The 22,762-nt window shown below is 40.8% G+C and overlaps 1 protein-coding gene and 1 long non-coding RNA gene across 3 annotated transcripts; one reads left to right on the top strand and one right to left on the bottom strand.

Annotated features, from left to right (window-relative positions):
• The first annotated feature begins 6,313 nt into the window (after positions 1-6,313).
• On the top strand, positions 6,314-8,969 carry LOC125876653 (uncharacterized). Of its 2 annotated transcripts, XR_007447519.1 has the most exons (4): positions 6,314-6,428; positions 6,862-6,938; positions 8,108-8,166; positions 8,700-8,969. It is a non-coding gene; the product is annotated as an uncharacterized LOC125876653 (long non-coding RNA). The 2 variants fall into 2 exon arrangements; XR_007447520.1 differs by lacking the exon at positions 6,862-6,938 and having other exon boundaries at positions 6,316-6,428.
• An 8,120-nt stretch (positions 8,970-17,089) lies between these two features.
• On the bottom strand, positions 17,090-18,981 carry LOC125877259 (serine/threonine-protein phosphatase 7 long form homolog). Its single transcript, XM_049558606.1, has 4 exons — positions 18,199-18,981; positions 17,818-17,991; positions 17,343-17,662; positions 17,090-17,243 (listed from the first exon to the last, which is right to left on the bottom strand). Exons 1-4 carry the CDS (start codon positions 18,979-18,981, stop codon positions 17,090-17,092), a joined length of 1,431 nt encoding a protein of 476 aa, XP_049414563.1.
• Between the last annotated feature and the right edge of the window lie 3,781 nt (positions 18,982-22,762).

Genomic DNA, 22,762 nt, shown 5'->3' with positions numbered 1-22,762 from the left:
GTTTTTTGATCCGTAAAACATAATCTAATGGGTAATTAACGATGGGGGAGGGTTTTAATATGAGAATTATGGTGGAAAAAACCCTAATCTGGGTATGGGGATCATAGGTTTGGTCTAGGGTTATTAAGTTCGTTATAGTCTGGATAATTAGACCTTTGATTGATGATCCTTGCGTCAATTGTATATTTTTAGACCACGAACAAGCAGGAAGAATTCGGAAGGAAAAATTCAAGTGCCTTAGGGGATTCAAGCTTGGATTCAAGGTAGGTGATGGTTGTGGTTTCATGTTGGTGCGATATATGTTTGTAATTGCTCATGATAATGCATGTATGTATGTGAATGTTGCATTATTGATCACCCTAATCGTAAATGAGGATAATTGAATAATTGTATGTCATGAATCACCTCTTGCTGTATGGTTGTGAGTATATACATTGTGATTGTGATTGTGGTTTGTTGAATGGATTAGGTGTTACGTTCCAACACACTATCGGTTGCCACGTCTCGGCATAAACATTGGATCGGGTACCACGTACCGGTATGCTAACAGTTTGGGTGTGGGTTCCATGAGAGGATCATTGAATTGGGTTCCGTGAGAGGACCATTGAATTGTGTTGTGTATCTACTGTGATGATTACGTTCATATCTAATGATGATTGACATTGGAAGAATGTATGTTGCTCTAAATTGATAACCAATGTGTATTATTGAGAATGTGGGATGCTACATTGGTCCTGAAAAGATGACTAATATTGTATATGTTCGGTATATGCCTGTTTTATAATGTTGGGGTTACTTGCATATGTTTCACTTATTGGGATAGCCGCGTGATCCTACCAGTACATTGTGGTTGTGTACTGATATTGCACTTGCTTATTCTTTGTTGAGTACATGACATCTTCAGGCGACTATTGATAGAACTCAACTAAGTGACTTTTGAGCGTGACTGGATTTAAGGGTGAGCCAGTTCTTTCAGGTTGCCATGGATCTTTCTTGTTTAAGTCCACTCTTTTCGGACTCAGACTATTTGTTTAAGGTGTTGTTTAGTTTTGGGGTTGTATCCCTTGTTCTTAGACTTGTCTTTAGTAGAGTTTTGGTACAATGAATTTCAGGTTCTAGGGGTTGTTCTTCCGCATTAGTTTGACTAGTTTATTTAAACCTTTGGAGTTTATGGGGACTCCGTATTAATCATATAGTTATTTAAACCTGCTTTCGTAGCTTTAAATATGTATTACTTTGGTTAAGTTGATTAGTTGGGCTGTAGTTTTGGTTCTCTCATCGGAGGGTTAGTGTGGGTGCCACTCACGACGTTCTGGGTCGTGACACAAAAAATAAATTTTAATAAAAAATAAAATATGAAGAAACATAATTTTATTAATAAATATTGTGGGTACAATTCTGTTCATCCCTTGATTCTTCTCTCATGGGATTTTTCCATGATTCGAGGGCTGTTAGCGGTGTATTTCTCGAACTAGGATGATTTGAACTTGATTTTCATAATTCCTTTAGTAGCGTTTTTCTCAAACTAGGATGCTTTAGACTTTTTTGAAATTTATTTAATGCCATTGATCTTTGTAATATTTCATGAAATTGCGAAATATTCATGGATACCTTTTCAAAAGAACATATTATATCCTTTATATATGCATAAAATAGGGTTTAGGGTAAAGAAGCCAAAATCCTAATTGGAATCGAGCATATCTTGTAGAGTTCCAATTAGAATAGAACACATCTTGAAGAATCTCACAATTTTTTCAATGTCTACGTTTTTTTTAAAGATTAACATTAATATCTAATACGCGTAAATCATTTTCTTTAACCTAAGTAAAACTAAAAGATTTTTTAAAATAAAAAGTAAGGATATATTATTAGCTAACCAAGTTTTTTTATTTTATAGACAGTGAAAGATTAATTTATATAACAATGCAGGATCTACCTAGGGAGGCAAAAATCATACTCAACATGGATAAGGAAAAAATATCAAACCTTTTACTTGTTTTCTTTCTGAAAAATTTATCACTCTCACATACAAAAAGAATATATCAGCTGTTACTTTTAATATTTTTTTTTAGAATTGTTCTCTGAGATCCTTTTACTAATTACATAGTTTAACAAATTTTGAACCGTAGGTAATTCAATTTTTTCTAAAATGTGTTCATTATCATACAATTATTATTAATATAATTTCTAAATATGTTAGTTTTCTATCAAACAATTCAGGAAACAAAATTCAAACTAAAATCTATGTATGTAATCTTGAAAGAAATTTAATGACCTTTGAGATTAATTTTCAATTTCAGTCTAAATCTTAAGAAGTTTGAACTCTTAAATAATTGCAGCTTGAAAAAGACAACTAGTAAGTTGGATTACACTCTCTTTCTTTGATTTGATTAGTTGATTTGAATCACTAATCAATCAAATTAAAGCAGTAACGTGGTCATATTTGATTGGACAAGATATATTTTGACACGTGACGTTACACTATTGGCCTGTCAATTAATTTTGCGTGGCACGTTAAATATAAACTATTCTTGTATATAAGTGTCTTCTCTACTCGGAGCTGGAACCTAAATAAGCCACAAAAACATAAAAGTGACCAAAATAAGCCACTACTTTAGTAAGTAACTAAAATAGGCTTAGTGGAAGAAAAAATTCCACTTTATCTAATATTCTAAACGTTTTTCGTTAGTCTCATAACGTGTATATTTTAATATATAACGGAACTACTACACTTTATAAAATGAAACTTTTTCTTACACTTTATAAAGTGTAAGTTTTTCTTACACTTTGTAAAGTGGAACTTTTTCTTTCACTTTACAAAGTGGAAGAAAAAATTCCACTTTACAAAGAGGATCACGTTTTTGCAGTGTTTGTCATACAATTATATTGATTTGACCTATCATAAAAACGGAAAAAATTATTACACTATGTATTTTTATTTTTTTATTCTGAAAAATCCTCCAATCTCTATTTAAGGATCCGTTCAACTATTTGATAGCACCTACAACAACTTTTCTTCTATATTTGTTCATTTCAATCTCAAAAAAAGAAAAATATCTTCTAAACCAAAAGTTAGAGTTTCGATTTATTGGGATGGCGAAATTATACATGACGGAAATACCGTTTATTATAATTTTCCTCCCAAACACAATGCTAAATATTCAATTAATGTCCGATATCATAAATTTCTTTCATCAATTTATAAACGAATGAGTATAAACAGTACTGTTTATAATTTGATTATAGTCGAAAAATACCCTACTTCATTTTTATCACAAGGACAAGTAAATTTTGGAGAGTGGGTTATCTATGATGACGAATCGTTGACCGACTTTTTGAGGGTTCCAGATGACTACATAGATCAAATCAAGTTAACAATACTTGAAATCTATGTTAGGAAGGAGCCTAAGACTAGTCAACAACGTTCTCCTTTATCGGTCGATGAACATCCCCAATTAGAAAATCGTAATAGCGTTGATGAATTTCCGATAACTCAATCTACTGATTTTCCTAACATGACTCATTATCAAAATATTCTTATCGGTCGATATGATTTTGATTTGAACGAAACTATCAATGAAAGTGACTGATAATGCTCAATAATTATATTTCGATTATTATTTGTTGATTTTGTCAATTATTTATTAATTTATATGATTTAATATTGTTGTTGTTGTTGTTGTTATTATTATTATTATTATTATTATATATTTTGTAACCGTTTACCTCAACAAGATAGGAATATTGCTCCAAGTTATGGACTAGATAATTATTTTGGTCAGTCCTCACACTTTGAAATGACGGAAAATGTTGGGACATCCTCAAATTTTCATGTCTCGCCTACTTTTGATGCAGATGATTATCGATATGTCCAACACTTGATTTTTTATTTAAGTAAGTTAATTGCATGAGATAAATATTTATACTTTTTTACATATATAGGGAAAATATCACACAAGATAAGCCCATTGATTCCGTGAATATCGATGATCGTGACCTTTCAAATTACGGCACACTTTCAGCTAGTGATAATAATGATTTGCCTAATGCCGAAGAATCAGGAGATAATGTTCCATTTGAGGCATCATCTAGTGATGATGATTTTTTAATGCCCAATCGGTCGCCAAGACCAATGTCTATGAGTCCGTTTCGTAATCATGAAATTCATTATCTTGATCATCTCCCAGATGGTCTAAATATATTCGGCGATACACATGATGAATATTCATCACAACGTACGTGATGTGAACCGGAAGATTTCATGAGTGGTGCTATTTATATTGAAAAATGCATGTTATTCAATTCAAAGAAGCAGTTGCAAAGAGCAGTTAAGCTTCTACATTTAAAGATAGCGAGGGAGTACTTTGTTATTAAATCGACAAAGAAATCATGGCGACTTGTTTGCAGGCGTGTAGAACAAGGATGTCGATTTAGGCTAACTTCTTTTAATGATAAACATACTAACATGTGGAAAGTTGGAAGATACATGAAAGAACAGACAAGTGATATGGGTACGTGCCGCGATGGACATTTCAACTTGGATGTTGAGATGATTGCTAACGTCCTCCGTGTTGATATAGAAAAAACGCCAAGGTACTATTTTATCCTTAGATGATTTTTCTTTAATAAGAAAATATTCATTTTTTATTTGATAATTAATATTACTTTTACTTTTCAGGTTTCCCATCAAAGACTGTCAAACAACCGTTCTTAAAACATATGGCATTTCGATAAGCAGAAGAAAAGTTTATCTTGGTCGCAAGCGGGCTTTTGAAAAAGTCTATGGTACTTGAGAGGGTTCTTTTGCCGAGTTACCGAGGTTCATGGAAGCTTTGAAACACTTCAATCCCGGAACAATAGTTGAATGAAAAACAGAGTGGCGTGTTGATGTCATTGAAGATATATTCAACTATGTGTTCTGGATTTTTAAACCATGCATTGATGGGTTTGTGTTTTGTCGTCCTATTATATCGATCGACGGAACACATGTCTATGAAAAATATGATATCAAGTTGTTGATTGTGATTGCAACGGATGGTAACGGCTCAATATTACCTTTGACATTTGCAATAGTTGCGAATGAGAGCATGGAGACGTGGAGTTTATTTTTGGATCATTTGCACTTGCACGTTGTCAAGGGTCGTAGAGATGTAGCATATATTTTAGATAAGCATCACGGAATACTGTCATTCGTGTATAATTCTCCTAATTGGCAGGTCCCATTTGGCTTCTATAATTTTTTTAAGACATTTGAAGGCCAATTTTTTTAAAAAATTCAAAAATGTTACTTTGAACAACCTTTTATGGGCAGCTGCAAATCACAGTCAGGAGAAAAAGTTTTTGAAAAAAATGGAGATGATCAAGGAGATTAACTCGGAAGCGTATGTGTGGTTAATGAAGAATGATCTTGACAAATGGACATTGCACAGGGATGGAGATATGAGATGGGGAATACTGACAACAAATAGTTCTGAGACATTCAATGGTCTTCTTAAGTCAGCCAGGGGTCTGCCAATTAATGCAATGCTAAGACTCACTTATAATCAGATTGTGAATCGATGTCTGGAGGAATAGGTATACCACTGGCGCCACGTCCTAGAGTACGTCCTCTTGCTCTACCTCTAACCCTTCCACGTCCTAGAGCACGTCCTTGTGCTCTACCTCTAAGCCCTCCACGTCCTCGTCCTCGTCCATCTACACGTCCATGTAATGACCCTCCAAGTCATTTTTAAATTAAAGAATTCTTTCCCTCGTATATAGCGTTCCTGTAGCGACCCCAAGTCATTTATGACTTGCTGGCACTGACTGTTCGGTCGCCTGGTTGTTCGTTTGGGTTTTAGGCCCATTTCCCTGTTTTGGAGATTTTTATAACTTGAAAAGTTGACTTTGGTCAACCTACTTGGAAGTCGTGCTCAGATGAAAATTCTGACAGCTAGGTTAGTTTCGGAATATCGATTTTGGTCTAGAACGACCCTTTGTTCACTTCCCGAGGCTTTAGATGGCAGTTGTGGAATTTGGCTCAAAATGATACAGGGTGTGGGACCCACTTTTCATCGAACCAACCTCCAAATGGAAATTCCACCTTCACCGTTGAGTCCGAAATATCGTTTCCAATCAGATTCCATATAAGGTTTGTATTTTTCCGACTCCGAACGAGTCCGGAACATCGAAATTTAAGTTTAAAGGGTTGTAGAATTCTAACGCGGCGGTGACGTGGCAGAGCCACGCGATGCCACGTGGCAGCGGATGGAAATTTGGAAATTTCCAGATTTTAGGACGATTTTCGTCCATTTTTTTCCCTCATCTTCAACATAAGATTTCTCCTTCATTTTGAGTTCAAATTAGGTGCTTCAAAAGGCTAACTTCAAGAGAATTTCGTGGGGAATCTAGAGGTGATCTCAGAAACGCGAGGGGAGGCTTCGTTTGAGGTAAGGAATCGAATTTAGCCACTGCTAGAGTGATGCTCGGAATGAATTGGTGTTGAATTTTGAAATGTGAGATCTTGATCATCTTAGGTCCGTTTTAAGTCATTCTTGAGGCTAACTTGTAGAGTTTTTCGCAAGGATCGTCGTGGTATAATCTGTTTTGGTTGGAAGGGTCTCGTTTTTCCAAAAATTGGTGATTAAGGAGCTGCCAATTTTAATTGTTGTGGCTGATTTGCTATGTTTTAGGCATCTGTTTGTGCTAAATTTTGGGGTATTAATTTAGTAAGGTATTTGGGACGTTTTCACAAATTCGTTTTCGGGATTCCAATTGTGGGTCCCACAATCCCGTTTTAGACCCGATTTTGGGTCCGTCTCCGAAAAATATAATTTTAGTGTCAATATATTCGTAATGACGAGGTGATTAACCTTTTGTTAGTGGGGAAGCATTTGGAGACCGTTCGGAGGGGAAAAGATCCGGTACCGTGAGTTGGAGCACGCGTGGTCAGCTTTTAGGTAGGCTATGGCTTTCTCTCGTGAGATTGAGCATGTTTAGGCATTTGTTTATTGATTTGCTTGAGTATGGAGGGGTTCGGGTGTCGAGCATGCTAAATTTCTATAATTCCTGCCTTAGACCTTATTTCGGGAAAGTGTTGGATTATGACAACATGTCTCTTGATATTATCGAACATCCATTCTTTGTGGTGTATATGATAATATTGATTTGAAGTATATTTGGCCTTAGTCTAGGCTTAGACTAGTGTTGCCAAAGACTTGCGAGGTTTCAGATGTCGTTGGGCAGTAGAACTTTTTCCAACGTCGTTTCGGACGGTCAGCTCCTTGTAGACTGATATAGCAGACTTGAGTCTGATAGTCTGAGCCTTAGCTAGACGGTAACTCAGCTTATGACCTTGTATCCATAATGTCCTGCTTTTCTATTAGCTACAGTACTCGGTTAGAGTCCATGGTCCAGCTTACTTATGTCCAGGCTTAGCTACAGTACCCGGTTACAGTCCGTGGTCCAGCTTACCTGTGATCTGGTTTTGGCTACAGTACCCGGTTAGAGTCCGTGGTCCAGCCCACCCGTGCCCGACTTTTGGCTACAGCACCCGGTTCGAGTCCGTGGTCCAGCCCATATAGGTTGACTCATTAGCTATAGTACCCGGTTCGAGTCCGTGGTCCAGCTTACACGTGGTGTCTTCCCAATTCCTCACTAAAGCTTCAGTTTAGTCTTGATTACTCTCATCTGTAGGTTGAGGTTTTGGAGGTTGGAGAGATTCCAATTAAAGTCCGGGACGTAATGAGATCCTGGAATATGATTGGGAATGGTTCAGTTAAAAGTCCAGAAATTGGTAATATTGTGATAGACCTTCTAGCTCCATTATTTTACTTCAACTGCCGGTGCATCTGCCGGGCTTATGGGGGTCCGTGCAGGTGGTTTCTTTTATTGTGCACGAGCGTACCCATCGGATTTATGGGGGCCCGACGGAGTTAGTTAGATTACTTGACTTTGTTGCATGTACGCTCGTGTAAATACCCACATTTACTACTCTTTGCACTTGATGTGACCCTTTATTTGCATTTCAGTTCACTTTTGCTTATCTTACTCAGTTGGCCTATGATTCCTACTGGGTACCTGTTGTTTTGGTACTCATGCTACGCTCTGCATCTATTTTGTGATGCAGGTCCGAGCACTAGTAGCCAGCGTTGATCGAGCTTGGAGTAGACTTATCCGGAGACGTGGGTGAGCACACGGCGTTTTGTACTATTTCAGTCTCCATCTGTATATATAAACTTGTCTTTTACCTTTGGAGACAGTCCAGTCTCTGTTGTCCAGTTTTGGGACTTGTACTCATTTTGTAGTAGCTCTGTACTGGTTACTTCCAGGTTCTGGGAGGGATTTTTATTTGTATATATGTTTTGGGTTGCTTCCCCTGTTTATATTGTTATTTTCCTACTCTTGTCTAATTTCTACCCTCAGACCCATTACTTGTTGTTTCGGGTTACGGGTTGGCTTACCTGCTGGCGGGTTATAGTAGGTGCCATCATGACTTGATAAATCGGGTCGTGACAAATTGGTATCAGAGCCCAGGTTCGTCAGTCTCACTTGTACAAAGCTAACGTCTAGTAGAGTCCTGCAGATCGGTACGGAGACGTCCGTTACTTATATTCGAGAGGCTACAGGATGTCTTTAGGAACGTATTGCTTTTGTATCACTGTCGTGCATTGTGTGTATTATCGATTTCTGAAAATCTTACTTGTACCACTCTTTTATAGGGATGGCTCGCACGCGTGGTAGGGCCCCAGCTAGGGGTAGAGGCCGACCTCGAGGTCGTGCCAGAGCTACAGCACCAGCCCAGGACCGAGAGCAAACTCCGGAGCCGGTGATAGAGCCACCAGCAGCTCCAGCACAGCAGCAACCGATGGGCCCGGGACCAGCCCAGCCACCGCCCGAGCCTGTGGCAGCTCCAGATATACAGGCGATGCTCGTACAAATACTAGCAGCCATTGAGGGTATGCAGCAGGCCCCAGCTCCAGCCGTTCCAGTATCGCAGGGCTAGCCTACACCAGCGGTACCGGTTGTTCAGCAGCTAGCGACACCGGTTGTTCAGCTTGACGATTCGGAGGGTATCATGCCACTACGGGAGCAGAAGATGCTCGGGGTGTTCCTTAGACTATCACCGCCGAGGTTTTCTAGGGCAGTGGGGGAGGATGCCCACGAGTTTCTACTTACTTGCCGCGAGCGGCTACAGACTTTGGGTTTAGTGGAGTCGAGAGGAGCAAACTTCACCGCTTACCAGTTAGACGGTCCCGCCAGGCAGTGGTGGCGTACATACTTAGAGACCAGGATAGCTAGGTCTCCACCGGTCACATGGACTAAGTTTTCAGAGGCCTTCTTGGCCCGATTTATTCCCAGGAGCATCAAAGATCAGCTCAGAGATCAGTTTGCTCGGTTAGAGCAGGGCTCCATGACAGTATCAGAGTATGAGGCCCGATTTCACGAGCTCTCCAGGCATGCCGCCATGATATTACCTACTGAGGAGGAGAGGGTTCGTTGTTTTGTTCGGGTTTGAGACTACAGTTGCGGATTGAGACTCAATCTTTAGTCTCACCGGGCCGCTCATTTCTGGATATAGTGGACCATGTCCGCACTATCGAGCAGCTCCGTCGCGAGGCCCAAGGGGGCAGCGGCAAGAGAGCTAGACAGGAGGATAGCCATGATAGGCGCCGTTTCAGACCCCGAGAGTCTTATGATAGATCTCAGCAGAGGTTTCAGTCGGGTCAGTCTAGTAGCCCTTCTAGGCCTCTCTCCAGGCATCGGAGGGTGATCAGCACCGCCATATTGGTTTTAGTGTCTGTCCTAGTCGGGGCCGAGATAATTCACAGATGGGTTCTTCTGGCCGGGGTAGCTGACCTTCACCTCTCAGTCGACGATCCCAGGGGTGTTATGAGTGTGGAGAGTTAGATCATTGGGCCCGTGAGTGTCCCCATCGCAGGTTAGCCTTACCCGCTCCACAGGCAGCTAGGCATGCGCCAGCACCTCCAGCTAGAGGCAGAGGCCAGGGACAGGACCGTAGGGGTGGTCACCAGGGTATACGGGGTGGTCCCCGAGGAGGCAGATTAGGGGGCAGAGTCGATGCACAGGGTAGGGGAGTCCAGGCCCACTTTTATGCAGCTCCAGCTAGAGCAGATGCTGAGACCTCGGACGATGTGATCACAGGTACAGTGTTATTATGCCAGCAGCCCGCCTTGGCTTTATTTGATCCAGGCTCTACTTTTTCGTATGTTTCTGTCTACTATGCCTCTCGATTGAGTTTGATGTCTGAGCCTCTGGTAGCGCCGTTGCGTGTGTCGACCCCCGTGGGTGAGTCTTTAGTAGTGGATCAGGTATTTCGATCTTGCTTAGTTACTATCCAGGGGTGTGACACCCGGGCTGACCTTATATTGCTTGACATGGTTGATTTTGATGTGATTCTGGGCATGGATTGGTTATCCCCTTATCGCGCTGTTTTAGATTGCTTTTCTAAGACCGTTACCTTAGCCATTCCCGGTATTCCTCCGGTGGTGTGGCAGGGATCTCGTGGTAGCACACCAGTTGGGGTTATTTCTTTTATTCGTGCTAGGAGGCTAGTGGCTAGCGGATGCTTATCATATTTGGCCTATGTACGTGATGTGAGTAAGGAGGTTCCTCCGGTTGAGTCAGTTCCTGTTGTTCGTGACTTCATAGATGTGTTTCCTACTGATCTACCTGGCCTACCCCCAGAGCGTGATGTTGACTTTCCGATTGAGCTTGAGCCAGGTACTCGCCCTATTTCTATTCCGCCATATCGGATGGCTCCTGCAGAGCTCAAGGAGCTCAGTGTTCAGCTTCAGGATCTCTTGGGTAAGGGATTCATTAGGCCTAGTGTATCGCCTTGGGGTGCCCCAGTCCTCTTCGTGAAGAAGAAGGACGGTACTATGCGATTGTGTATTGACTACAGGCAGCTGAACAAGGTGACAGTGAAGAATCGATATCCTCTGCCTAGGATCGATGACCTATTTGACCAGCTACAGGGAGCTTCAGTGTTCTCTAAGATTGATTTGAGGTCCGGTTACCACCAGTTGAGGATTAGGGCAGCGGACATCCCTAAGACCGCATTTAGGACTCGTTATGGCCATTATGAGTTCTTGGTGATGTCGTTTGGGTTGACTAATGCCCCTGCTGCCTTTATGGACTTGATGACGCGTGTGTTCAGGCCTTATCTTGATTCCTTCGTCATAGTCTTCATTGATGACATACTAGTATACTCGCGGAGCCGGAGTGAGCATGAGCAGCATTTGAGGATAGTGCTCCAGACTTTGAGAGATCAGCGGCTTTATGCCAAGTTCTCAAAGTGCGAGTTTTGGCTTGAGTCTGTAGCCTTCTTGGGGCACGTGGTGTCCAAGGAGGGTATTAGGGTTGATCCGGCGAAGATTGAGGCTATTCGTGATTGGCACAGGCCCACTTCAGTTACTGAGATTCGGAGCTTCGTCGGACTAGCAGGCTATTACAGACGCTTTGTTGAGGGCTTTTCTACTATTGCAGCCCCGTTGACTCGATTGACTCGTGTTGATGTTCCTTTTGTTTGGTCAGAGGAGTGTGAGGCGAGCTTTTTGAGGCTCAAGGAGTTATTGACCACCGCTCCTATATTGACTCTTCCAGTTGAGGGCGAGGGCTTCACGGTATATTGTGACGCATCCGGCGTTGGTTTGGGTTGTGTATTGATGCAGCAGGGCCGGGTTATTGCTTATGCGTCGAGGCAGCTTAAGATTCATGAGCGCAACTACCCCACCCATGACTTAGAGTTGGCGGCGGTAGTTTTCGCACTTAAGATTTGGAGGCACTACTTGTATGGAGTTCGATGTGAGATCTATACCGATCACAGGAGTCTTCAGTACATCATGAGTCAGAGGGACCTTAATTCGAGGCAGCGTCGTTGGATTGAGCTCCTAAAGGACTACGACCTCTCTATTCTCTATCATCCGGGCAAGGCGAATGTGGTAGCGGACGCCTTGAGCCGGAAGGCAGTGAGTATGGGTAGTCTAGCCTTCTTATCTGTTGAGGAGAGACCCTTAGCTTTGGACATTCAGTCCTTAGCTAATAGCATGGTTCGGTTGGATATCTCAGATTCTAGATGCGTCTTGGCCTTTATGGGAGTTCAGTCTTCTTTGCTTGATAGGATCCGTGGTTGCCAGTTTGAGGATGATACTTTGGTGGCCCTTAGAGATCGAGTGTTAGCGGGTGATGGTGGTCAGGCTACCTTAGATCCTGATGGAGTGTTGAAATTTGCCGGCCGCATCTGTGTTCCGAGAGTTGGAGATTTGATACAGTTGATACTTTCTGAGGCCCATGAGTCTAGATACTCTATCCATCCAGGCACAGCGAAGATGTATCGCGATTTGAGGCAGCATTACTGGTGGAGTGGCATGAGGAGAGATATTGCTGACTTTGTTTCCCGTTGCTTGTGTTGCCAGCAGGTAAAGGCCGAGCATTTGAGGCCTGGTGGTGTGTTTCAGAGATTACCCATTCCGGAGTGGAAGTGGGAGCGTATCACTATGGACTTCGTTGTGGGGTTGCCTCGGACTTCTAGAGGTGTTGACAGCATTTGGGTCATCGTGGATCGATTGACCAAGTCAGCACACTTCCTTCCTGTTCATACTACCTTCAGTGCTGAGAGGTTAGCTCGTATCTATATTCGGGAGGTAGTTCGTCTTCATGGTGTGCCTGTTGCTATCATTTCAGACCGAGGTTCACAGTTCACTTCCAGCTTTTGGAGGGCTTTTCAGGAAGAGTTGGGAACCCGTGTCCACCTTAGCACAGCATTTCACCCACAGACGGATGGTCAGTCAGAGCGTACTATTCAGGTCCTTGAGGATATGTTGCGGGCTTGTGTTATGGATTTTGGAGGTCAGTGGGACCAGTTCTTGCCTTTGGCGGAGTTTGCGTACAATAACAGCTACCACTCTAGTATTCAGATGGCCCCGTTTGAGGCCTTATATGGTAGGCGTTGTCGCTCTCCAGTGGGTTGGTTTGAGTCTACAGAGCCTAGGCCGCGTGGTACAGATTTGCTTCAGGAGGCCCTGGATCAGGTGAGGGTGATTCAGGATAGGCTCAGGACGGCTCAGAGTAGGCACCAGAGTTATGCGGATCAGAGGCGTCGACCTTTGAGATTCTCTGTTGGTGATCGGGTATTCCTCCGTGTGTCGCCCATGAAGGGCGTGATGAGGTTTGGGAGGCGGGGCAAGCTTAGCCCCAGGTACATTGGGCCATTTGAGATACTCCGGACAGTTGGAGAGGTTGCTTATGAGTTGGCCCTACCTCCAGTATTTTCAGCCATCCACCCAGTGTTTCATGTTTCGATGTTGCGGCGGTATGTTCCTGATGAGTCCCATGTGCTCCAGTATGATGCAGTCGAGTTGGATGATCGTTTGACATTCGTAGAGGAGCCAGTTGCCATTCTATCCAGAGATGTGAGGAGATTGCGCTCGAGAGCCATTCCTGTTGTTAAGGTCCGTTGGAGACATCGTCCAGTTGAGGAGGCTACCTGGGAGATCGAGCATGAGATGCGGGCACAGTTCCCCGACTTATTTGAGCATTCAGGTACTTCTTGACTCTTACTTTCGCGGACGAAAGTTCTTTTAGTAGTGGATATTGTAATGACCCTCCAGGTCATTTTTAAATTAAAGAATTCATTTCATCGTTTAGAGCGTTCCTGTAGCGACCCCAAGTCATTTATGACTTGCTGGCACTGACTGTTCGGTCGCCTGGTCGTTCGTTTGGGTTTTAGGCCCGTTCTCCTGTTTTGGAGATTTTTATAACTTGAAAAGTTGACTTTGGTCAACCTTCTTGGAAGACGTGCTCAGATGAAAATTCTGACAGCTAGGTTAGCTTCGGAAGATCGATTTTGGTCTAGAACGACCCTTTGTTCACTTCCCGAGACTTTAGATAGCAATTGTGGAATCTGGCTCAAATGATACTGGGTGTGGGACCCACTTTTCGTCGAAGCGAGCTCCAAATGGAAATTCCGCCTTCACCATTGAGTCCGAAATATCATTTCCAATCAGATTCCATATAAGGTTTGTATTTTTCCGACTCCGAACGAGTCCGAAACATCGAAATTTAAGTTTGGAGGGTTGTAAAATTTTGACGCGGCGGTGACGTGGCAGAGCCACGTGACGACACGTGGCAGAGGTGGAAATTTCCAGATTTTTAAGAACGAATTTCGTCCAAATTTTTGTTCAACTTCAAATTGAGATTGCTCCTTCATTTTTAATCCAAATTAAGTGATTCAAAAGGCAAACTTCAAGAGAATTTCGAGGGGAATCTAGCGGTGATCTCGAAAACGCGAGGGGAGGCTTCGTTGAGGTAAGAAATCAATTTTTAGCCACTGCCAGTGTGATTTTCGGATGTTTTGTTGTTGAATTTTTGAAATGTGAGATCTTGATCATCGTAAGTCCGTTTTGAGTCATTCTTGTGGCTAACTTGTAGAGTTTTTCGCAAGGATCGTCGTGGTATAATCTGTTTGGGTTGAAAGGGTCTCGTTTTTCCGGAAATTGATGATGAAAGGGCTGTCCTTTTTAATTATTGTGGCTGATTTGCGGTGTTGTGGGCATCTGTTTGTGCTAAAATTTTGGGATATTAGTTTAGTAAGGTAGTTGGGACGTTTCCACGGATTCGATTTTGAGATTCTAAGTGTGGGCCCCACAATCCCGTTTTAGACCCGATTTTGGGTCCGTCTCCGAAAAATATAATTTTAGTGTCAATATATTCGTAATGACGAGGTGATTAACCTTTTGTTAGTGGGGAAGCATTTGGAGACCGTTCGGAGAGGAAAAGATCCGGTACCGTGAGTTGGAGCACGCGTGATCGGCTTTCAGGTAGGCTATGGTTTTCTCTCGTGAGATTGAGCATGTTTAGGCAATTGTTTATTGATTTGCTTGAGTATGGAGGGGTTCGGGTGTCGAGCATGCTAAATTTCTATAATTCCTGCCTTAGACCTTATTTCGGGAAAGTGTTGGATTATGACAGCATGTCTCTTGATATTATTGAATAGCCATATCTGGTGGTGTATATGATAATATTGATTTGAAGTATGTTTGGCCTTAGTCTAGGCTTAGACTAGTGTTGCCATAGACTTGCGAGATTTCGGATGTCGTTGGGCAGTAGAACTTTTTCCGACGTCGTTTCGGACGGTTAGCTCCTTGTAGACTGATATAGCAGACTTGAGTCTGATAGTCGGTAACTCAGCTTATGACCTTGTATCCATAATGCCCTGCTTTTATATCGGCTACAAATACCCGGTTAAAGTCCGTGGTCTAGCTTACTCATTATTGGATACTTCCTCGGCGATTTGGGGTATATGAGGGTCGGACTAAAAGGATTATTTATGGTAATCGGTTTGGTGATATTTCCCGCGACGGATGGTTGGATATTGATTCTTAGCTACAGTACCCGGTTAGAGTCCGTGGTCCAGCTTACTTTTTCCAGGCTTAGCTACAGTACCCGGTTCGAGTCCGTGGTCCAGCTTACCTGTGATCTGGTTTCAGCTACAGTACCCGGTTAGAGTCCGTGGTCCAGCTCATTTATGTCCAGGCTTAGCTACAGTACCCGGTTCGAGTCCGTGGTCCAGCTTACCTGTGATCTGGTTTCAGCTACAGTACCCGGTTAGAGTCCGTGGTCCAGCTCATTTATGTCCAGGCTTAGCTACAGTACCCGGTTCGAGTCCGTGGTCCAGCTTACCTGTGATCTGGTTTCAGCTACAGTACCCGGTTAGAGTCCGTGGTCCAGCTCATTTATGTCCAGGCTTAGCTACAGTACCCGGTTCGAGTCCGTGGTCCAGCTTACCTGTGATCTGGTTTCAGCTACAGTACCCGGTTAGAGTCCGTGGTCCAGCTCATTTATGTCCAGGCTTAGCTACAGTACCCGGTTCGAGTCCGTGGTCCAGCTTACCTGTGATCTGGTTTCAGCTACAGTACCCGGTTAGAGTCCGTGGTCCAGCTCATTTATGTCCAGGCTTAGCTACAGTACCCGGTTCGAGTCCGTGGTCCAGCTTACCTGTGATCTGATTTTGGCTACAGCACCCGGTTCGAGTCCGTGGTCCAGCCCACCCGTGCCCGACCTTTGGCTACAGCACCCGGTTCGAGTCCGTGGTCCAGCCCATATAGGTTGACTCATTAGCTATAGTACCCGGTTCGAGTCCGTGGTCCAGCTTGCACGTGGTGTATTCCCAATTCCTCACTAAAGCTTCAGTTTAGTCTTGATTACTCTCATCTGCAGGTTGAGGTTTTGGAGGTTGGAGAGATTCCGGTTAAAGTCCGGGACGTAATGAGATCTTGGAATATGATTGGGAATGGTTCAGTTACAAGTCCGGAAATTGGTAATATTGTGATAGACCTTCTAGCTCCATTATTTTACTTCAACTGCCGGTGCATCTGCCGGGCTTATGGGGGTCCGTGCAGGTGGTTTCTTTTATTGTGCACGAGCGTACCCGTCGGGTTTATGGGAGCCCGACGGAATTAGTTAAGATTACTTGACTTTGTTGCCTATACGCTCGTGTACATACCCACATTTACTACTCTTTGCACTTGATGTGACCCTTTATTTGCATTTCAGTTCACTTTTGCTTATCTTGCTCAGTCGGCCTATGATGCCTACTGGGTACCTGTTGTTTTGGTACTCATGCTACGCTCTGCATCTATTTTGTGATGCAGGTCCGAGCACTAGTAGCCAGCGTTGATCGAGCTTGGAGTAGACTTATCCGGAGACGGGGTGAGCACACAGCGTTTTGTACTATTTCAGTCTCCATCTGTATATATAGACTTGTCTTTTTCCTTTGGAGACAGTCCAGTCTCTGTTGTCCAGTTTTGGGACTTGTACTCATTTTGTAGTAGCTCTGTACTGGTTACTTCCAGGTTATGGGAGGGATCTTTATTTGTATATATGTTTTGGGTTGCTTCCGCCTGTTTATATTGTTATTTTCCTACTCTTGTTTAATTTCTACCCTCAGACCCATTACTTGTTGTTCCGGGTTACGGGTTGGCTTACCTGCTGGCGGGTTATAGTAGGTGCCATCATGACTTGATAAATCGGGTCGTGACAGTCCATGTCTGGGTCCTCTGGCACGTATATGTTCAAACAAAGGATCTCCCTAAAAAACTGGCTCTATAAATTGTATTCCGGCCTCAAGCAATGTATCCCTAACAATCTGAGATACCGCTTCACCATGTGAAGCTAACGCTGTGTCTCTCTGCCACTGTAATGCAAGTCTGTGTAACTTAAATAGTCCTCTAGACATCGCAATGCTAGTACCAGCAGAATGAACAAAGTCTGACGGTACATCAACCTCTAATGTAGGCTTACCTATAAGTAACCTTTCCTATCGCAGGTACCACAATTTATACCCTTCCCCGCTAGTACCATCATCTACCTCAACCGCTAAACTCTGATGTCGATTACCCCAATCACGAAAATATTTATCCAACATTTCAAGAACCTCCGATCCAAGCCTTCTACGCTGATCATGCACATGGTGGTTGGTTCCCCAACTAGGAATCGCAGGTACATGTTTGGGACAACCAAATTGACGCCTCACTCTATCAGGTGCGTGCACCTTAACAATCTCTAGACAAAGCATAGGCACGCATGCCATCCATAAAGGCTCATCGACCGTACAACAACGAGGCAGTGTATGTAAAATCTCACTATACGGTGTCCATCGAAACTATTTTTAAAATATAACAATTAGATAAAATTAACATTAATTGCTTAGTATATAAATAAAATTATTATTGATTTACTTTTATATAATTTACTTTTATACGTAGTTTATATTTTTTAAAAAAACTAGTAAAAAGTTGCAAAAATTATTTGATGTACCTGATCCTTCGTCATGCGGTCTAGCTGATCTCTAATCAGGATAAGAACATGATGTGACTCAGTATCCCTATTAATTCCACGCGTCCATCGCCTAGCATATGGAAGTAATACGTCCCCATCATACGGCGGAGGAGCTGATGATTGTACAGGCAAGGTCCTCTCCCAATACCAAACCTTAATGTGACAAACAAAATAATTAAACTATCATTATTAACAAAAAAAAATTAACAATTACATATATCTATTTTTAATAATTTTAGAAATTATTTGTATATAATTTAAATATTTTTAAAAATTGAATATAGAAAAAATATTCTTGTACAGTGTAATGTTAAAAGATTCTTTGTATTTGAATGTATTTTAAAACTTTAGTAAAGTTACCTGAAGGAGAGGAATAAATCCGCAAATGTCAATCGCATTACCGATAGATGCCCGACAAAGTGCACGGTACAAGTAGGCCAACACTGCATTGCCCCAACTATACTTACCTACGTCGTAGATGGGATCTAGAAACGCCAAGTATTGTAAGCTAATAAGGTTCCCCGATGCGTTCGAAAATAAGATGCCCCCCAATATAACAAGCATGTAAAGTCTAGAAATTTTCTCAACTCGCTCCACTGGAGTAGCATCTCCTATCAGATCTACTTGCAACCGATCTCGCAAGTAGCCGGTAATGCTATGTATCCTCACCTGGCTCGCACCATCCATATCAGCAGGTGCTATGGCGCATCCTGTGAGTGTCTCTAATAAAGTACGCCATGGACGAATCCTCCGTGCAACATCCTGCATGTACACATCATCACCATCGATGCGTAAACCAAACAAGACCTGAACATCCTGTAATGTAATCGTGACCTCACCAAAAGGTAAGTGGAAGCAATGAGTCTCTGGCCTCCAACGCTCAACCATAGTTGTAACAAGGGCACAGTCATACTGCATCCTACCCACACAAACTACATCATACAGTCCTGACCTACGTAAGATCTCCGCAACACGTCTATGAGGTCGATGCAAACGAAATAAATTCCAAGCATCATTCATGCACACCGTCCTCATAAGGCAACTAAATGATATCTCACCTTTCCTTAACAATTCTGATTTATGCTCATACTGAGAGAGAAGAAGTGTACGATCAGTCGGTCCAGGATTCACAACACGCTCCATTATATTCAGTAAGAAAAATTCTATTAATTTGTTTAGTATAATTATATCTTGACAAATTAAATTGTGAACTATCTTCAAACGAATAATTGTACGAGAACTAAAGAATCTCTAACTTCAACAAGTTAATTAAATGTGTTATTTGTCAAGTCAACCACAAGAAAATAAAATAGAAAAAAAAATGATATTGTGAGCACTTTTTTTTGATAGAGAATAACTTTTCACATCCTTGTCAAGAAATAAGCTAGAATAGTAGTTGTGGAAGCTATAGTGTATTAACTACATGCTGCTACTGTTTTTGGCTTGAAATGAGTACTGTTCTAACAGCAATTTTGGTGGCTTATGGCTTAAAGTTATTTTCCTTTGAAATTTGGCAATTATAAGTTTCATTATGTCCATTACATGTGCTTTCAATTTGAGACTTGATAGTGACGGTAAAGATGACCTCCAAGGATATCATTAACGATGGAATAGATGTGGGATTTTTTACAAAGTCAACTAACACTGATATTATTTTTACTCACATCTCATAGACTCAAACTATTACTGTGCTATTATTTGGGAGGGAATTCAAACAAATTGTACTTTATTTTATATGAGATGACTTTCACCATTATCTTGTATTTGAAGTGATGTCTAGGATGACTCATGAATTAGTGAATGCATATTGCAATTCATCGAACCAACGTAGGCATGATAAATTGATCAATTCATTTAGTGATTTCCTATTTTCAACCTTTGTTTTGTCTCTGTTTTTTGCCATTACTTTGTGATTGGAACTTCTTATTGCACTATCTCTTTGGGTTGCCCTTTCATTCAGTAATGTGTGAAGGGACCAAGATGATATCTTCAATCTGTTATTAGGTTAGGTCCATTAGTCCTTTAAGTTGTTCTACTCTTTTTTTTTTGTTTTCCACTTCCTCCTATTCAATTGCATATTAGATTTGTCTGTTATGGCTCTTTCGAAAGTTGTTTACATAGACAATTTTTATTTCCATCTCATATTTTTTTATGTTTCTTTTTTGGATGTGATTTTGATTTTGAACCTTCCTCCACTTTTGACGTTTCCTACTACTAATGTGGCATTTGGAGGTATGGTCTTAACTAAGTCTTTATGATGAATGCACAACTGACCAAGTTTTTACTTTATATTTTTGTATTGGTGTGAATGCTCTTGTATAAAATACTTATATTCCATCTTCCCTCTTTTTTCATTCCACAACTCTAGATATCTAAAGTTTCTATTATAATTCAATTTTAAATATACTATAAAATCACATTCTAACTCCATGAGGTAGGTGTAATATCAACGTACATTCTACCCTCCCTAGACCTTAACTGTCATTCCATTACTCTTGTTGTTTTTGTATAAAATCACATTCTAAGAAATTCATTCATCAGTTGAATTTATAAAACATATCCCTTTGTTCTCATTAGCTGAATATCTAAAACTTATCCTTGTATAATGTGTTAAATTTTTCCTAATTCAAGGTTCTTGTCCAATCTTAATTCTCATATGTCTTTCTATGCAGGACTGCTTTGAACCTCATGTTGCCAAATTAGGACAAGATCTTAAACCTGTTATGGTTTATGGGTGAGTATTCCCTTGCTTAAGTCATTGTATATTTGCTTTAAGTATTCTCAATTTTATACCAATCTTGAATTTATTAGTTCTGCTTAATCACCTTGTTTTTAGGTATTTACCATTATAGTTTATGCTTAGGATAAGAAAATCTTATTACATGATTGCATAATGATCCAAAAGTTGGCAATATTGGTTTGTAATTACTTAACTATATTCTCCACTTAGCAAAATTACTCTTTATATTGTCTTTTTCTCTCCCCGTCTCCCTATTTCTTTTTCCATAACTTGATCTATTTTGGTCTAGTTAACATATATTTGTACCTGAAGTACATCAACAAAAGTTCCTATAACAAATTTTTATTTTAAGGGATTAGAAACATAAATGTCTAATACTTTTGGTAGTATAATTTGTAGCAAATGAGTAATGAAGCTAAGTTCCAACTTATTTCTAATCTATTATACTGTTGAAATTTTGAACAAATTACAACATCATTTTAAAGTAATGAAAATATGAGATGAAAAAAAAAACCTAATTTATATAATTTGTAGGGTCGGATTGTTATGTTGTACTCCAATCTTTCAAGATTTTAATTTTTTAGTGTAGGGCCGCTTCAGTTATCGGATTGGGACCATCAACTATTAATCTTCAAAGTGTTAAGTTTGGAAGCCATGAAAGTGAAAGGGGAGAAGAAGAAAGTGAAAAGGTAAAGTAACTTTTTATAAAGTGTAAGATTTTCTTCCACTTTATAAAGTGTAAGAAAAAGTTCCACTTTACAAAGTGTAAGAAAAACTTACACTTTATAAAGTGTAAGAAATAGTTCCATTTTATAAAGTGTATGAAATAGTTCCGTTATATATTAAAATATACATGTTATGAGACTAACGGAAAACGTTTAGAATATTAGATAAAGTGGAATTTTTTCTTCCACTAAGCTTATTTTAGTTACTTACTAAAGTAATGTCTTATTTTGGTCACTTTTATGTTTTTGTGGCTTATTTAGGTTCCCAGCTCTCTCTACTCTTCACTCTTTCTCACAACAAATTTTCTTTCTCACTTTGCTCATCCTTCCCTGACATTGATAAATTTTTTATTTTCTCAATCATTTTAACAATCACCCACCACATTTCTCGTGTCTGCACCTTCTCCTCCACACAAAGATGCTTCGATTGCTTGTCGCGAAAAGTCACCTTCTCTTTCGGATTGCAAACCTTTCTCTGACAAGGCTTCAAAAAAATTCAAAGCAATCAAGAAAGATGAATCCACATTTGAACCCACTATCGATATGTTTTTTTCGAAAAAATTATCTTTTGACAAAGATTTACGTCCTCGGACTTTGTCAACCAAAAAAATTGGAGATCGTGAAAAACTGATTGGTGATTATGCTTTTGTAATTCAAATAGCTGACCTCCCTACCGTTTGAAAAGATTGTATGTGGGGTGATAACATTGGGGTATACGCCCCTAGTAGTTGCGATAGGGTGACTTTTGGGAAGGTGGACCACTCATACATATACACATACCCGTTCACTCTTGGATTTGGCAATCCCTTCATTGACCAAGTTATCCTTGACTTCTGCATTAAGTATAAGGTATGTTTGGCTCAAGTCGAACCATCTTTATGGAGAGCAGTTGCCTGCCTTCGTTACTTAGCCAACAAATCTGAATTAGAATTCACCCTGGATCATCTGATACTCCTTTACTCCCCAAGATTTTTTTCGGGGCGAAGTTACCAACTTAGTGAAACGAGGAGAAAGTGCTATCCTCTCTAGCTTGGATGAGGATAATGACCGAGGATGGATGGAGAGATTTGTTGTTGTCACTACCAAATACATAAATCCACAAACCAGCATGCCGTTACCAGAAACCTGGAATTATACTCGTAAGTCGTAAGTATTTATTACGAAAGACAATTATTTCATTTTCTTCCATTATTACTTCTAATTTGATCGTAAGTTTTGTTATTCAGCCGTAGTTTGGAAACCTTCCATGGATATAAGTATCTCTAACTGGATCATGGTCATCCTAAGCATTTCAAATAAAAATCACCGAACTTAGAAAATAATTTCCAAAGATAATGAGTGGAAGACCAAGAACCATGGTAACATTTTTCATGCCTTTCAGTTTAACCTCCTTTTATAATTTCACAACCTTTTTAGCTTATGTAACAAAAAAAAATCTACAGGACTTCTAAAAAGATCC

Source organism: Solanum stenotomum, chromosome 9 (assembly GCF_019186545.1).
Source record: "Solanum stenotomum isolate F172 chromosome 9, ASM1918654v1, whole genome shotgun sequence".
NCBI lineage: Eukaryota > Viridiplantae > Streptophyta > Magnoliopsida > Solanales > Solanaceae > Solanum > Solanum stenotomum.
Note: the sequence above shows the minus strand (reverse complement) of the source record. Positions and strands in the feature narration are given on the sequence as shown.

Bases quoted from the DNA above. Each gene is read 5' to 3' on its own strand.
- LOC125877259 (XM_049558606.1), bottom strand. From the start codon at position 18,981: ATGGAGCGTGTTGTGAATCCTGGACCGACTGATCGTACACTTCTTCTC. The intron at 17,992-18,198 runs GTAACTTTACTA...TGTCACATTAAG, and splicing joins GATTTATTCCTCTCCTTCAG to GTTTGGTATTGGGAGAGGAC. The intron at 17,244-17,342 runs GTATAAATTGTG...TGCTGGTACTAG, and splicing joins GATGGTACTAGCGGGGAAGG to CATTGCGATGTCTAGAGGAC.